General features: G+C 51.1%; 1 protein-coding gene across 4 annotated transcripts in view; it reads right to left on the bottom strand.

Annotated features, from left to right (window-relative positions):
- Nucleotides 1-11535, bottom strand: part of LOC116452499 (fer-1-like protein 4) — a 47830-nt gene extending 36295 nt beyond the window's left edge. The window contains exons 1-12 of one of the 4 annotated variants that reach the window (XM_032127074.1): nt 11446-11517; nt 9718-9773; nt 8638-8726; nt 6474-6573; nt 4214-4305; nt 3576-3617; nt 3297-3461; nt 2956-3016; nt 1686-1817; nt 1505-1567; nt 455-539; nt 22-181 (exon numbers count right to left, since the gene is read on the bottom strand). In XM_032127074.1, coding sequence (XP_031982965.1) covers nt 22-181; nt 455-539; nt 1505-1567; nt 1686-1817; nt 2956-3016; nt 3297-3461; nt 3576-3617; nt 4214-4305; nt 6474-6573; nt 8638-8693 — 956 coding nt within the window. In that variant the 5' untranslated portion in view covers nt 8694-8726; nt 9718-9773; nt 11446-11517. Of the gene's footprint in view, nt 1-21; nt 182-454; nt 540-1504; nt 1568-1685; nt 1818-2955; nt 3017-3296; nt 3462-3575; nt 3618-4213; nt 4306-6473; nt 6574-8637; nt 8727-9717; nt 9774-9869; nt 10120-11445 lie in introns of those variants that run through there. The other 3 variants (XM_032127071.1, XM_032127072.1, XM_032127075.1) reach the window with 3 other exon arrangements.
- Nucleotides 11536-16506: the final 4971 nt, after the last annotated feature.

Here is a 16506-nt window from a genome sequence, read left to right on the forward strand (position 1 = left end):
GCAAAATCCCACTGCACCTACTTTTCGATGTCCTCATCCTGGTTCCTGGAATAGGTGGGAAGGAAGCCCACAATATCCCCACGTGCAGAGACAGAGATGTTGCACTTCACAAAGCCTTTCACGCCTGCCTGGGTGTCCGTGGGGTCACTGATAACTGCCCACTTCTGGAAAAATCTGTGATCTGAGAGGGAAGAGGAGGAGTTCCCTAGGGAGAGGCCAGGTTACCATTTCACATCCAATTCTGTCCGCACAAAGACTGCCCTGACCCTGCCTCTGAAGGTGCAGGAGGTGTCACCTGCCTTCAGACAGCTGGGAGGAGAAGCGAGCTCAGGTTCTCATGCAAACTAAGTGCTTTAAAGCCAGGGCCTTGTCCAGACCCATCAGAGCATGAAGGAAACACCAGTTTCAGACAGAGCCAGGGTCAGGCACAGGTACATAGTGCAGTCCCTCATACCTGGCTGGCTGTACACTGTCTCAACATCCATCTTGAACGTTCCTATGCAAGTTCCCAGAAATGGTATCTTCTTTGAGTGAAAAACCTGCAGACAGCACAAGTCCCCCTGAGCACCATGAGGTGTGGGCAGCCAGGTGACACATCCAGATATCTCTGAGGAATATAGGGCTGCCAAGAGCTCGTTCCAAAGCACAACTGAGGCAGTGGTTGCAAGCTCCTCATGCGGATTGTGCTAGCCCTGAAACAAACCCATTCTTACTCCCACAAAGCCCACCAGCCCACAGCCCTCAGTCAAACCTAGACCAAGGCAGTCATGTGCAACCAATTCAGTTTCTGCAGTCCTAGGTAAGCCACACCCCTACAATGGACCTAGGACCAATCTGTTTTCTGCTGGGTTAGGGCAGAGCTATGACCCCACCAGGCTAGTGTCTCTCCCAAAACCCAAGTCTTGCTCAGTGCTTGCTGAACTCACACCAGCAGAAGAGACGTGCAGCCTTTCACAGGGAAAGTGCTGGAGACCACTTGGCAAAGGACGTGCTGGCTGGGTTTAGCTATCTTCAGAACATCCCCATGTCTTGGGGAAGCCCTTGTGCTTTGGGCCAAGGGATTTTCAACCTCTCTGCGTGCCTGGGCTTTTCTGCAGCACAAATAATTTCTGAGCTCTCCTCACACCAGCCACTTACCTTCAGGACCGGCAAGATGAGGCTCCAGGGTAAGGGGCAGTAGGGAATTGCTGCCAAAACAGCAGGACAACAAGGCAGCAGGCAGGTAAGTGCCCCAGAGGCCCCATTTCAGTCGCAGGGTGAAGAAAAACCCTGACCTGGAGGAGGTGGGAAGGCAGCACTGCCCAGTGCTGGCTCAGAGCAGGGCTAGGTCTCTGCCCCGTGCAGCCACAGGAAGGCCCTGTGGCTCTCTGTGGGCAGGTGCTTCTGGCTGGAATACCTCAATGGTATTGGTACCCTTGCTTTGCCCATCGCTCCCAGTGTCTACTCACAGAAGCATCGGGCTGTACCACTAACCGGTGTAAGATGAAGAGGAAGACATACATACCGAGATCTCTATGAGTCTGTGGAATAAAATGTCCCTTGGCTCATAGAAGTCAAACAAAAAATACTGAAAGAGAAGAGCAAGACAGCTGAGCCCCAGGCTCCCAGGCATCCCTTGCAAGGACAGTCCCAGGCACATGGGACACCAGTGGGGCAAGGACAGAGCCTCTGTCCATGTCACATACTTCATTGTAGAAGGGGCAGTTTGTTGACTTCTGCGTTGCCGTGTGCCTCTTTTCCTCTCCAACCTTGACTACAACAAAGGGGTTGATGTTCACCCCCACCAGCTTCTGTGCTTCAATTACATTAATCCCAACCTGAGAAAATGTGGGAGAAAATCAGCACTCTCCTGTTTACATCTCCATCCTGAGATTGTTTCAACAATACCAATATGCACATTTACAGGGCACTCTCAATGCAGAGGTGGATGCTTAGGGCAGGCAAAAACATGGCTGCTGAAATCTGCTACAGCCAGAACAGACCAAAGTGGTATTTGAGATACTTGTTTCTTTCAGACAAGCAAGGAAATAAAGTATTAGAGCCCTAGTACTTTTGACAAGAGCAGACCTTGCCAGCAGCACTTGTACCCTCAGTTCCCGATCCCAAGGGTTGCAAACCCACTGCTCCCAAATGGCGGGATCCACAGAAGCATCTTGGAGAAGATGCTCTTTGTCTCTTCTGTTAATACTCCTCTTTGAATCCTACTGAGATGGACACCATTGGAAAGACTGGAATGCAGCTGTCTCATTTACTGCAACTGCTTATGAGTCTAAGATATGCAAGAAATGTTCTCACATTTCCTCTCAGTACAAGTAACGAGGCCATTGTTAATGTACAGAATAATCACTTCAAGAAAACAGTGGTAGGAAATTCAACCCTCACAAAACCTTCCTGCTTGGTTGATAGGACCAAATGTGAGTCCAGATTGACTTAGAACCAGGGAAGGATTCAAATCCATAGCCAGGCTGGGAGACCTGCCCTGAAATCAATTTAGCCTGATGTCAGATAATCAGCCAGAGCCACAGCTTCCTACCAGCCTCCCAGCATGTCCAAGCAAGCCCCCACATAGCCCTCCGGCCCCAGTCATGTCCCACAGCTGTCCCTAAGGAAGACAGACAGGCCCTGGGAAAGCTGGCAGGCACCAGCCCTGCCTGGTTACTCTCTGAAGCTCTGCTCAGGCAGTGTCTTGCAATTGTACATGTAGCTGATTCCCTTCTCCTGTTTATCCATAGCTAACTACATGGGCTCACTGATACTGGGGCCAGCACTCATGGATGCAGTCCATTCAGGCAACCTTACATCTTGCCCAGGGAAGTCACACAAAATATGATGGTCTTCGTGTTAGAGGCCTTGATGGAGTATGTGGCAATCGGAGAAGCCCAGGCCCGCAGCAAGGCAGTAAGGGACTGGCTATGGGGCCAGAGGCAGCTACGGGAACATGCAATGCTGCAGTACCTGGAAGCTCTGCGGGGTTGGGATGGCAAAGAGGTCCCGTGCAGAGCAGAGTCTGGAGCGGCTGCACAGAAAAAAAAGCCCAGGTGAGCAGGTGTTTTTGTCAACATGGACCTGAGTAAGTCCCCACCAAGGGAAACAACAGAAAACCTGGCAAATAATGGCCCATTGCCCTAGGAATGAGCAAATCCCCAACATACCCGGTCTAGGGCCATTAGAGATGGAAGATTTCTGACATTTTGCCAAAGCAGACTGCCATGAGCTGCAGGAGTTCTCCATAAGATGCAGCATTTTCTACCCCAGGAACCAAGCAAAGGCAAGAGAGAAGAGCATGCCATGGATACCTCTTCACAGGGCTGAAGATGATGCCCGAAGCCTCAATCTCAGATGTATCATATAAATCTTCCTCCTCTTCCTCTTCTTCATCAGTCTCCAGACCTTTTGCCAGCTTCCTGCCTAGTGCAGCAGCCTTCTTGTCCAGTGCCTTCGCTCTCAGCCCCTCGGCAGTCCTGCAAGCCCCACCCCCCCCCATGCCATCAGCCATATATCAGCCCTGACAAGCGGGCTGTGCACTGCCCCCCACCCAGGAGGGTGAGCCAAGACATTCAAGTAGGGCTACTTACTCCAGCTGCTCAAATCCAGGATTGCAGATGATTAACTCTGAACTGTAAAAACAAAAGATGTTTTGCTGCAAAGACCAGTGTGCTGTGGTTGTTCCCTGGTGCATTTAAGTAACAGTGGCCCAGCCACATTCCTGCTTATTTCTTGGCGGGGACACCAGCATTTTTCTCTTAAGCTTACCCACTGCCCACCCCATGTGTCTGCTGTTTTCCCTCTAGTGTTCCACAAGTGACACTCTGCAGGCCTTGCTGCTGCCTGTCATCCTGTCTGCCCAGAAACCCACAATTCCCCTGGCTTTGGGCACCACCAGCGTGCCATGGAGTTGCTGGAGGCCAAAGCCATGCTCTCTGTAACTTTGCAACCACAAGCCAGGAAGGCGGCAGAAATGCTCTCAAGGCCGTCCCAGGAGTCCCAGGACTCCCAGCACCTACAGTGGATCATTGCAGTCAAAGGCTCGTTGTGATGACAAGGTATTTTTATCCAAGAGCCCTGCTCCCTTATTGCTGCTGTGGAGTTGAGATGCATCAGCCTGGCCAGAGGTGGAGAGTAAATGAGGCTGGATTGCATCCCAAAGGCTGCCACTGACAAAGGCAGCTGTACAAACTGCCTGGAAATTTGCTCTTCCCTAGGATTTCCATACCTGTCTTTCATAGGATAGACAAAATCCTCTTCAACCCAGCTCCCTGCTGAGCCATCTGGAGGCTGGTAGCGCAAATCCAACTCAATGTAGATCTATAAGCAGGAAGTGAAATGGCCTGAGAGCTTGGCAGCCACAAAACAACGTCAGAAATGTCACAAAAAGAGAAAGGGGGGGCACAGAAGAAAAAAAGAAGTGAGAAGCTAGTGGAAAGCAGAAGAAAGGTGGTCACATCCCCACAAGAGGCCTATTTATACCAGACTCCCCTTGTCTGCCTTCATCAACAAGCTAGACAAAACGAAACTCCCCCCTCTGCAGCTTTCCAAAATCCAGGATTCATTGAATAGAAGCCGGATCAAGTTTACAGATCTACCATAAAGAGGCCCCAAGAGTCGCCTCAAGGCATTTTTGACAAGGGAATTGGGGACTGCAGACTGCAGACTGACATGCAGGATTTGGAGCAGTATCTCTAGGGGAGGCACAAGACAGCTGGCAGAGCATCCCTAGGCAGGACAGCTTGGATTAAAATGCCGGAGAAGTCATTAGCACACTGAGAATCTGAATCACAAGAAACATGGAAGGACAGCCAGAGAAGTACAGAGCACACTGGGTATCAGCACAGCCAGCACAGGTCTGGACACTCTTGGTCTCCAGGTAGCCAGCCTGATCTCAAACCAACACAAACACAAGGAATTTCCCAGCAGAGGCCAAAATCACTAGCATGGAGGAGATCACTCCTTAGTAGGCTGATGGGGATGTACAGGCTGGGTTCAGAGCTCAATCCCTGGAAAACACACATTTCTAGGAAAAGAAATGCAGCCCAAGAAAGCAGCAGTACAGTGATCAGGAAAGGCAGCAGCAAAGGCTGGAGGGTGAAGAAGCCTGAGATGAAGCTGAATAAAAAGCCAAGGCTTTAAAAGCACTCCTTCAAACAGCCAGGAGAAAAAGGGGCCCAAATAACTCAAGTCCCAGAGAAGAACAGGACTTGGACTAGCAGGAAGTCCAGTGGCTTACTCCCACTTTGCTAAAGGAGCAGCCTCTCTCTTGGGGTCACTTCTCTACCAAGCTGAGCTGAGAGGGTCCCAGGCTACTCTTGGATGGGCAGTCTTGCCTGCCCTATTTCTGTCCCCTGCAGCTGTTGTGCAGGCAGGGTTGCACAATCCAAAACTAATCTGGCAAAACTGAATGTGGTTGGGTTTTGGTTGGAGCAGCTCATCAGCACAAGTGTGGCTGTCAGCACAAGGGAAGAGGCACCCAGGGGCAAAGGGCTGGGCCACAGGGTAGCTCTGACCTTACACAGTGGGGTCCCTTCAAACCATCACCAGCACCAAGGAGTGAGTCTAATCCCTGTCTCTTTAATAGCATGAACATTTATCCAGTGAGCTGCATGGGCTAAAAATCATCCTGGAAATGCTCAATTTCTACCTGGACCTGCTCTGTGATCCAGGAGTCCAACAACACAAGAAACCTGTGCCTGTGCCACTCAGGCTGGTGGTCTGGTGGCCACAGAGCTGCATTCGATGTGCCACCATGCGGTTTAGTCATACTGCCTGTGTGAAGAGCAAGCAGAGATGCAGCACCTTGCAGGACTGCTGCCTCCACCTCTGCTCTTCCTGCCCTGCTGGCACACAGCTCTGGCAGTCCAGAACCCACTGAGCTGTGCTTGCCACACCAAGCTGGCAGGAAACAGCTCATTTTAGGGTAGCGTTCATCTTCTACAAGCACAAAGGACCCACTGAGCCCCAATGCCAGGGCAGGAGGAGAACAGGACCAGCAGAGTAGAGCAGAGGGGCAGTCAGGTGTCAGAGCAACTCATGCTGTCCCAGACACTGATTAAGCCATCCAGTTAGTGCTAGTGTTTAACCCAAAAGCTTGCTGGGGGTCCCAAGGCACCCTGCCACCTTCCACCTCACTCCATCACTGCAGCAGCCCATACACATGCACTGTGTGGTGCATGAAGCAGATGAGATGCCACTTCCTACATCCACTGCCCAGACTTGAGAAGGTTTTACTAAGCCTCCCTCTACTCATTCAGGCCCTTGGCAGGTCTCCAGGTTCCCCATGCATTTGTAGATGCTCCTAGAAACCTCTTGGTGGATATGAAGTGTCTGCATCCCTGTGCAGAGATGGCACAAATGCTACAGTGCTTCCCAGCTCAAACAGCACTTTGGATTCCCCCCCAGCCCACCTGGGGAGTACCACATGAGGTTTCCCACAAAGCCTTACTGATTGGTGATAGCTGGGCTGTCTGTGGAGGACTTACACCAGTGACTCTGTTGTTCTTGTCCACAAGGGACTCCCGCAGGATTAGCCTTCCGGATGTCATCAGGTGCTGAAGGCTGAGGACAAGGGTACCAAGCAGCCTGGAACAAAAAGAGAGACTGCAACAACACTGTACATAGCATCAGCACCTACATCCTGGGGAGTAGTGGGATCTCCACTCTCCTGCTCACAGCCCCTCTGAGCTGCCCTGAAGTGCTTTCCATAGGGAATCTGGCAGCTGAACACCTGAGACTGACCCTGCAGCAGGTCCTGCCCCCATCCCAGTCATGCCCAGGCAGCTACTTGCAACTGAGCTGCCATTGATGGTTGAAGGCTTGTGCAGATGCAGACTCATAGAGGGCAAAGGAGGATTTTCCCTTCAGCCGCTCGGCTTCACAGGAGCCAGTCTGTGTCTGGGCACCAAGCAGAGCTGGGGTGACTCTTCCCAGATAAAACTGGAAAACAGAGGCTTTACACAAGGAAATACAGAAATATGACCTAAAGCTATGACCACAGGAATGTCTACAGCAAGTCAGGCCAAAATTTACCTACTCCAAAGGGGCTTCTCCCTGGAGAAGGGTCATCTGGCTCCCTGCAAGTGGCAGTAAGGCATGCGGGATGGCATTTGCCACTCCTAACTCTGGCTTGTGTGACACTGTCTGCACCCCCCATGTGTACGTGGGCCTCCATCTCCTCGTGGCATCTCTGCTGGCAGCCAGGCTAAGCTCTGCATGAAGCAGAGCTTCCCAATGCGAGCTGGAAACTGCCACTGGAAGAGTTGACTGCCCACCCAAGACTCAGACAAGAGCAATTGCTCCTCACACATCTCAATTTCAGCTGTGAGCTGTTGGTCTCTTGTATTCCTTCTCAGTTCCCTTTTCTCTGAGATACAGAGCCTGTCTGGCTTCCTACCCCCAAGGAAGGAGTCCCTCTGCTCATCCCCCTCATTTCCAGCTTTGCCGGTTTGGTGCTGCTGCCACAGAAAGGATGCACACACAGAAGTCCAGAGACCACAAACAGATACAGTAATGTAACAAATTTTTCTCTTCTGTCCTTCTACACTCTCTTTCTATTTAATTTTGACCATCCCAGTGCACAGACCAACTACTTTTGAACTGTACTGTCTGTCACCTGCCATGATGCTGCTCCCCAGCAGTGGAGATGTGTGGATATAGTGTCAGTTCACTCATTTCCCACTGGACTCCTTTGCTCCAGACTGTCAGGTCCTACTGTTTTGTTACTGTTTGTGTTATCTCTTTACCCTGTAGCAGTTTCTATTGACATTTCAGTCAGAGATAATACCTCTGATCCAGCTCCCATAAGAAAAACATTCAGGAAACAGTGACACAACATTCTGCCACGCTTTCTGCTCTGTCTTTATCTGTGTCTCACATGTGTTGTGCTCATCTGTTTCCTCCATGCCCTCTCAGACATCTTTGAAAAGGTTTGCATTATTAGCTGGTGCATTTTCCTTCAGTTCTTACAATTTGCTTATCAGAGCTGGCACCTTTCCCTGCATCCTCATGTTTCACACACCCTGAATGACCATGCCTCTGCTGCCTTTCTTGCTCCACCACCACTACTCAATCTATCATCTCTATTCTTGGGTTTCCCTGCAGTGTTTTACAACTGTTGGAATAGCCACTGAATTCACAGTATTGTGTCTGTGCCACCTAGAAGCACTTTAAATTCTGGCTGATCTTTTAAATTGAAATTGCTGTCTTATTAAAGGTTAAACCATAACACGATGGGTTCAGAGCTTTTCTACACCGACAGATATGTTGAATTTGGGTGCAGCATGGTCACGATCACCACAAGGATGTTCAGAGTAAGAGCAGGTCCCTCATCTGCAGCAAGGCCTGTCCTTATAGCTGTCTTTTAGGACCTTGTTTAACCTTTGTCCCCGCTGAGGGTCTGATCTGCATCCTTATGTAGTCCTTGTTACTGCAGGCACAACTAAATCATTCCCCTTATTTAGCTTAATATATACAGCACTGCTGCCCCACCAGAACAACCAGCTCCATCCTTCCTCTATAACTGGCATCCTGCTCATCTTCCTTCCATCAGATTTTCAATAAACATTTTCTATTCCCAGTAGACAATGTAAACACCAGTATGTCTCCTCCCCCACCTCTACTGGTCACCCCAACAATCAAAGGACCCACCTGTTACTGAAGACCTTGCTGCAGTTGTAAACCTTAATGGACAGCGTTTCACCCATGATGAGCTTCCCGTAGTGAGGCCAACGAAAGAGCTGCAAACAAATGGAGCAGGAAGGGATAACAACTCATTCTCAGCCACACTTTCCCATGTCTCGTGGGTGATCAGTTCCCCTGTGAGGTGACCAAGTCCATGGGCATGACAAAAAGCAGGTGTGGTGGGAAGTTACTTTCCTGCTGGCCAGGCAAATCATAGAGCCCCTTCAGCAGCACAGAGCCACAGGTCAGCTGCTAAAGAAGTCAGAGCAGCATCACCCTGGAAAAAGAAGGATGCTTGTGCCTGCTGGGGTCCCTGAGCTGGCAGGTTGTGGAGTGAGACAGAATGTGGGAATGTACAGAGGTACTTGGTGAGAAGAGACCACCCAGGCGAGAGTCATCTGGCTCATAGAAAAGCTGCACCCTGAGGCTTCAACACCCAAAATGGTGGCTGTTCCTCCTGGCCCCCCCACCTTCTCTGCCTTTCTCCAGCCAGCACATTGGCACTGGGACCCGAGCAAGGGACAGGTGGAAACCACCCATTGGCACAGCAGAGCTGGGCTGTCACAGGCTTCAGTGGGGATGGCACTAGAGAGGCAGACATGCTTCCCAGGCCACCTCCATCCCTGCCCCTGCACACACACACATATGCACTCAAACACACAAGTCCCACTCCTGCCCCACAAGGCATCAACTGTAGTGACCATCTGGCCTTCTGAGGGCAGGGAGAGCTTTGCCTTCAGCTTTGGTATGCCCAGGCTTCCAGGCAGTGTCACTCCGCTGAATTTCAGCTCCTGCAGCGTGTATGCATAGGTCACAGACACAGTGTGAGGGACCCATCTGCCCCTCTGAGCAGAGCGGAAGAAGGACACAGCAGAGAAATTCCCAGGAAACAGTCCAGTGGAAGGTGCCCCTGCCCATGGTGTGGGGATTGGAACTGGATAATATTCAAGGTCCCTTCCAACGCAAACCAATCTATGATTTTATGACCAAGACACTGACCTCTCCCATCCCTGTCCCATATGTTCCACATGATCCCAGTTCCCTCACCTCCTTGAAGACAGCCTCTGGGCCACAGCAGACCTTCCTGGTCTTCTGGGTGAAACCTTGAGGAGAGGAGGCGTAAAGGTGCTGGCAGGGGAAGGCAGCCCCCAGCCCTCAACCCTCAACGCCCCCCCCCCCCCCCGCCACCCGAAGCCCACCTCGGAAGCTGAGATGCACCTGCCGCTCGCCATGGCCTGGCAGCTGGGAGAGCCGCCGGACACCGACGCTGAGCGCCATGGAGCCAGCGGCGGGCCCTGCTGCCCCTCGCTGAGCCGTGCACTGCCAGAGTGACTCAGCCCCAACTCACCCAGCCGGTCTGGCCAGACACTCCACACCCCAGTGCCCCATGGGCTGGGCAGCCCCTACTGAGGGACACGGGGAGAAGGGGGAAACCCTGGCTGTACTGCCTCCCTCAACCCAGGGGCACCGGGCTGAGCCCCCCAGAATACGCCTCTGCCGGCTGAGGGAGCCCTGGGCTGCTGGGGGACCCCCGGGGAGCACTGCAGGAAACAGCAGAAGTGAACCCATCACATGGCCACGCTTCAGCTGGTGCCTGGAGGGACAGGGGCTGCTGAATTCAGAACTGAAAGACACGGGCTGTGAATAGAGAGCCTGGCTCTGCTTTCAGCCACCCTAGCCCTGTGCCTTCCCCAGCACAAAATCACAGGTCCTGTGGCTAAAACCCTCCAAAAACAAACAGAGGGAGGGTGGGAAAGGACAGCTCATCACAGCCCTCAGATTGTGGGGGTTGGGCTCTCCTGACACGAGGAAACAGCACACGCTCAGCAGCCCCTGAGTGGCTAGCTCAGTGGAGGTAGAATGCCAGAGCACTTCAGGACAGCGGCTGCAGCCCATCTGCCAGATCTCTGCAGGGCAGAGACAAGCATCAAAATCCACAGGCAGTGGGGGCAGGAGCTTCAGCTGCTCCACAGGGTGCTGGCAACCTCACAAGGAGGGGGAGGAGGGAGACCTGGGGCAGATGGTGCCAGAAGCCGGCTGTGCTCCCTACTGCAGCCCCCGGGCCTAATCCAGCTCATCCCATCTACACGAGAGCTGATAGAGATGCCAGAGCCCTTCCAAAGCACAAATTCAGGCCAGATTAAAGCAGTCAAACAATCATGAGCTGAGCAAATTTTGGAGACCATTTCTTTCTCCTGGGGGTCTGGTTCTCCCTCTCAGCAGCTACCACCAAACACCTGTGATAGGAAAGATGTGTGCTAACGTCTTTACAAACAATTTAATGGGTGAAGCTATGGGTGTTAACGTCTTTGAAATGGGTCTTAATGTCTCTACTAACTTTGGGCAGCATGTTTGTTGCAGAGCCCAGACCGCTTTTGGCTCCTGAAACAGACAAGTGCGCCTGCACAAGCCTGACTTTCTGAACTTGGGGGTAAAATGACATGTTCAAGGTTGGATATGTGGTAGGCAGTTCGGGAAGGCTGTACCTTCCTAGTACCTCAGCCAGTGGAGAAAAGAAGACGGCAACATGCGGCCGGGAGTTTAGGATTAAAGGAGGCCGCGCCCTCGAGAGTGAAACCCCCGCGGGCGTGCGCCCCAGTGGACTCTCTCCCTTTATTTGAGTAACATTGCAGGACTCCTCTGTCTCCTTTGTGGACACGGGCTTTTCACAGAGGGATTTTCCGTACACCTGCATCCACACATCCTGTACAGGGTACCTCGCAGCGGGGCAGGGTGGCTTATTCAGCTCCACAAACACCAAGGAGTGAATCATACCTGTGTAATGCCAGTTGCTTCAAAGCAAACCCTGCGGATATTCCCCTCTTGCACAAACACTTCCTGGAGCACCTGGAAAGCAGTGTTTGGGGCGGTGGAAGCATGCTGTGGTGGGAGGATGAGGCTTCACCATGGTCTTAGCTACAGGAGTATTCTACCCACCTCTATATCGTTTCTGATGAACTGTTGATCATTTGTAGGAGCTGCCCAGTGCACCCCCCAAGCCCTCAGGCTATGAGCTGGGTGTTAAATAAGATAAGGAAGGCGAAGCAAACCTGCGACGCCGCAGGGCAGCGTTTCTTTTTCTTCACACCAATGGCTCAGCTGTGGTAACTCCCTCCGGGGAAGCACCAGCACAGTCCCACCCAGCCTGAGGGGTCAATCTTTGCTAATGGACCATAGAGGACTCAATGGCACCAGCACAATAGGCAGCTACAACACCATCACTGACTCTAAAAATGTCCCATGACTCACAGTGTTATCTCACGAATTGTCAAACTCCCCGCCCTGAGAGAGGTACTGAGCATTCCCACCTGAACCTGAAAGAAATGAGAGTGTTATAAATGTATTGTGATGTTGGCTTTTCGCATGTTATATAATTGTTATGAATGTATTGTGATGTTGGCTTTTTGCATGTTACTTAATGTTGGAGAAACTTTGCCTAGGTTCTATGATGTAATGCATGGTATTGTGAAAAACGAGGTTCACTCTCCTGTTAGAATGTAAAGAGTTTAATATAAAGACAATAAGAGACACATAAAAGAAAGCAAAGGGATAACAGCCGGGTGCCTTGGCGCTCTGCCAAGAGCACACCTGATGCTCGAGGCGAGTCCTTTTTATACCATTTTTACTGTCTGTTCTCTATTCATATTCAAACTTTTCCAGGAACTGTTCTGCATGGCCACTGCTTGGTTCCGCCTTTTTAGAGCATGCGTATTCTTCTGCCTTGTGGTTTTATTTCTTTTGATTCTTGGGGTTGGGCCCGCTAGGTAAGAGTCGATGGTAGGGTGGATCTCTTAATTCTCCAGACAGTCAGGGCTGATTGCAGCTTTGGGCCTCTTTGCCCCCCGGGCAGAGCGGTGATAGCGGCTCTCGGACCCTCCTGGCCGCCCGTTCTCCGGGCAGAGCAGCCTTTGGGCCCTTTTGTTCTCTGGACAAAGTGTTGATCAGCAGCTTCTTGGGCCTCATCCTCTGTTCGCTTGGAGGTTCTCTTACTTGCTCACACTTGCTCACACTTGCTAACATTCTTGCTAAAAAGAGAGAAAACTACATCCACACAGCAAAAAAAGCATTTCTAATATTGTATAGTATCTATCTTTATACTTTGCGAGAAGCCAATATTATAATATATGTTTATAACAGTATAGAATGTCTATTGTTCATGTAGTCGGTTTGGAGAAGGTGGGCAGAGAGAGAGAGTCTTCACATTCCTGGAGTATCTTATCAGAGAAAAAGAAGACCCGAAACCAGAGAGAAGAATTGATGGAGGGAGCAGAGACGGAATGGAGCCAAGGAGGAAGATACGGCTGATGGGATGATACACAGAAACTCCAAAGAATTTATGAATCATGCATGATGGTGATGAATATGCAATATGAGATGTACTTTTAAAGACGATCTTTTGGACGTAGAGGTGTGCCTTTGGCTCTGCCAAAGCACCTGGCCATAATATCCTTTTTGCTATTGTCTCCTAATTGTCCCTTTTATTAAACTTTTCTTAAAATTTTACAAAGAGTGAACCTCGTTTGTCACAATTTGGTGCCCGTAGGGGGAAAAGGCCTCACCTCTGAGATCTCCTGGGGAACCCAGAGCAGGGGGGTGCCCCCGCCCGCTTTTGGCGGCCTCGCTTTGTGCTTCCCGGCGGGGTCAGGGGGGTTTGCAGTCAAACACCCGGAGGGCAAGAGAGGAGACAAAGCAACAAGAAAGGAAAGAAAAGGGTCCCTAAGATACCGCGACAGTTAAACAGGTAAAATCTTGTGCACGAAGACTCAGAGAAAGGTGAGTGATTTTTCTTTCCTCTTTTTTTTTTTTTTTTTTTTTTTTTTTTTTTTTTTTTGAGCGGATACGGGGGATGAAAGTGTGTGCATGAGACGCGGGCTGGTTACCCCAGAGCTGCGAAGCGAGTGTGGAGCCTCTGAGGCTGCGGCTCTGCTCTGCCGCGAGGGAAGCAGTCAGTAAAGAGGCGAAGCCAAAGATAAAAGGAGTGAGAGAAGCCCCGGTTTAACTGGGACTGGGTTTCAGGGGAGGGATTGGATCCCTTGAAGGAGGGGAGTCAAGAGTTTCCTAGTACAAACCACAAGGAAACGAGACTAAAAGTAAAAGAGCCCCTAAAGAATTGCCAGGTTGAGGATTGGATCCGAGAGATTTAGGTTTTGAGACTGCCGGATTGGGGATTAAAAATTCCAAGAAATCCGGGTTTAATTCTGTCGAATTGAGGATTGATCCAAGAGATTTAGGTTTTAAGACTGCTGAATTGAGGGTTGATTCCAAGAGATTCGAGCTCAATTCTGCCAAATTGAGTATTAATCCAAGAAATTTAGGTTTTGAGACTGCCAGACTGAGGATTAAATTCCAAGAAATCTGGGCTTAATTCTGCTAAATTGAGGATTACTCCAAGAAATTTGGGGTTTGAGACTGTCGAATTGAGGGTTGGATCCAAGAACTTTAGGCTTAATTCTGCTAAATTGAGGATTGAAACCTGGAACACTGGGCCCAGGGGTGAATATTGGCCAACAATTTGAAATTAAAAGGTACCTTAATCTTGTGTGGTTGTGACTGATAGCGCTTGAGAAAGAGAAATTGGAACAATAAAAAGGAGTGAGTGAGAATGAATGAAAATGTATGTGATAGAAATGTTAAGCCTTGAAATACAACTTTATTTTCTGGAGGGAGGTATATTTTATTAAGAGATGGGAACTTTTGTATTCTAGGAGAAGAAAGGGGAAAGAGGTGGTGGGGTCCGAATAGTTGTTTGTTTTGTTGGTTTTTATTAAAAAAAAAAAAGTGGGAAACAAAGGCCTGGAAAGGATAGATAAGATTCTGAGAAAATGGGACATAAAACTAGTAAGCAAGAGTCAGGGAATAAAAAAGGGAATAGAGGCGTGCCAGCGGAGATACCCCAGGAAAGCCCTCTGGGAGTTATGTTAGCTGACTGGAATACTAACCCAAATACAAGGGAAAAAAGAGCAAAGTCAAAATGTTTAGCAGGGGGAATTTCTGAGCGCAGGGAAGCCGGCCGAAGTCACGATACAAACACCGATACGATTTGAGCATCGTGCTTCCTTTCTTGTTTACTTACACTCACTTATATCTACTTTACAAAGATTCATGCCCTATTCCCACGGGACAGCCTCTAAGCAGCGGGGGAATCAACCAGTGCGTAACTTTTCCCAAGGCTGTTCAAGGCTGCCTGCTGCCAGGTGTCTTTCTGGCGTATCTGCAGCCTGAGGGCCCTTCAGGGGTGCTTCTGCAGCAGCCCTGGGTTGCCCAAACTCTCCTGGGCTATCATATGCCCCTGTTCCACAAGGAATCCCTCTATAAAAACGATACAGTTTTGTATGTTAGATTGGGCCGAGAAGGAAATAAGATCTGACCATGTTTTCTGGCCCAGATATGGCTCTTTTGAAGTTTGGATCTGTTAGACTTTACAAGGATTTGTAAATTCAAAAGAACTCATTAACACAGAAGGCAAGTACACTTCATGCTGGGTGGGAAACATAGAGCCTAAGGGGATAAAAATTTTTAAGTTGTCAGAGACTCAAGGAAAGGAGCAAAGGGAAAGCAAGAAAGAGAAGGGCTGGGACCCCCTCGAAGCATTGCCCCCTCCATTCCCACTTGCCCCCTGCAAGCCCAGGCTCCTGTGGCGCCGCTCGCAGCTGCAGCGCCGCTCCCGGAGCCCGAGGTCCCGCCTGTGCCGGCTCTCAGGCACCGCCCGCGGCTCCACCGCTTGTCCCAGCGGCGGCGGCTCCGCCGGTAGCCCCGCTGTTCCCGCCGCCCCCTCCAGCCCCTGCGGCTCCAGCGGCAGCCCAGCCCCTCCTTACGGTGTCCCGCCCGTCCCTAGCCCAGGTATCTGCTCCGCGGCAGCCCAGCCCCCCCTTATGGTGTCCCACCCGTCCCTAGCCCGGCTCTCCGCTCCACACCAGCCCAGCCCGCCGCTTTTGGCCTCCCCCCACCTTGCCCCTGCCCCGGCCTCGCTGGCGGCCCCAGTCCCGGCTCCGGCCCCGCTCCCGATGTCCGCGGCCGTTCCAGCAGCCCCTGCCCCCGCTGCGTTCTCTGCCGCGGCTCCATTGAACCCGGCTTCGGCCCCGCGGGCCGCGCTGGGCCCGCCGGCAGCTCAAAGTCCGGCCACCGTGGCTGCTGCGGACCCGTGCAGAGGGTCCACACCAGACTCTGGTATCCACAGGAAGAGCTTGTCCCCTTGGCAGTTCTGGCGGCAGTCCCTGCCTATGCCCCCCCACTCCTGGAGGAATCAGCTTCGGAGAGGACTCCTACCCCCTACGCCCCCTCCCTCGCCTGCACCGTTCCCCTGGCAACGACCGCTTCTGCTGCTCCTCTTAAAGCAAAACACCAAAGTACGGGGAGCTCAGTTACAGAACAGCCCTCTCCCAACGCCCCCCAAGACAGGAAAGAAGTATCATAAGAGAAAAAGGACACAAGAATTGGGATGGGGAGGAATACTTCCACTCCAAACAGACCGAACTGACCACTGTACTCGCCACCAAGAAGATCACATACCCCTGCTGTGGGCAGCAGCCCCATCATAGGCACGGGGGGTAGAGGTATCAGCCATATCGGACCTCTGTTATTCCTTTATCTGTCACTCCTCTTTTGTCTCTTCCCTCTGGGGATACCGACACAGCCATGCCATGGGTGTTACTGAAAGCTGTATATGGAAAAACACTGAGGTTCCTTTTTCATTGCGCATACCCATGTCAACAGTTATAACCCGCCCACATTAGGAACAAGTGGTATCACGTTAGGAAGTAAATGTCCAAAAGGGGAAAGATGGATTTGTTTCACATATATTGTTGGGAATAAAGTCTCAGGCTTAGTAAAAGAACC

The sequence above is a fragment of the Corvus moneduloides genome, chromosome 17 (assembly GCF_009650955.1).
Source record: "Corvus moneduloides isolate bCorMon1 chromosome 17, bCorMon1.pri, whole genome shotgun sequence".
Classification (NCBI taxonomy): Eukaryota; Metazoa; Chordata; class Aves; order Passeriformes; family Corvidae; genus Corvus; species Corvus moneduloides.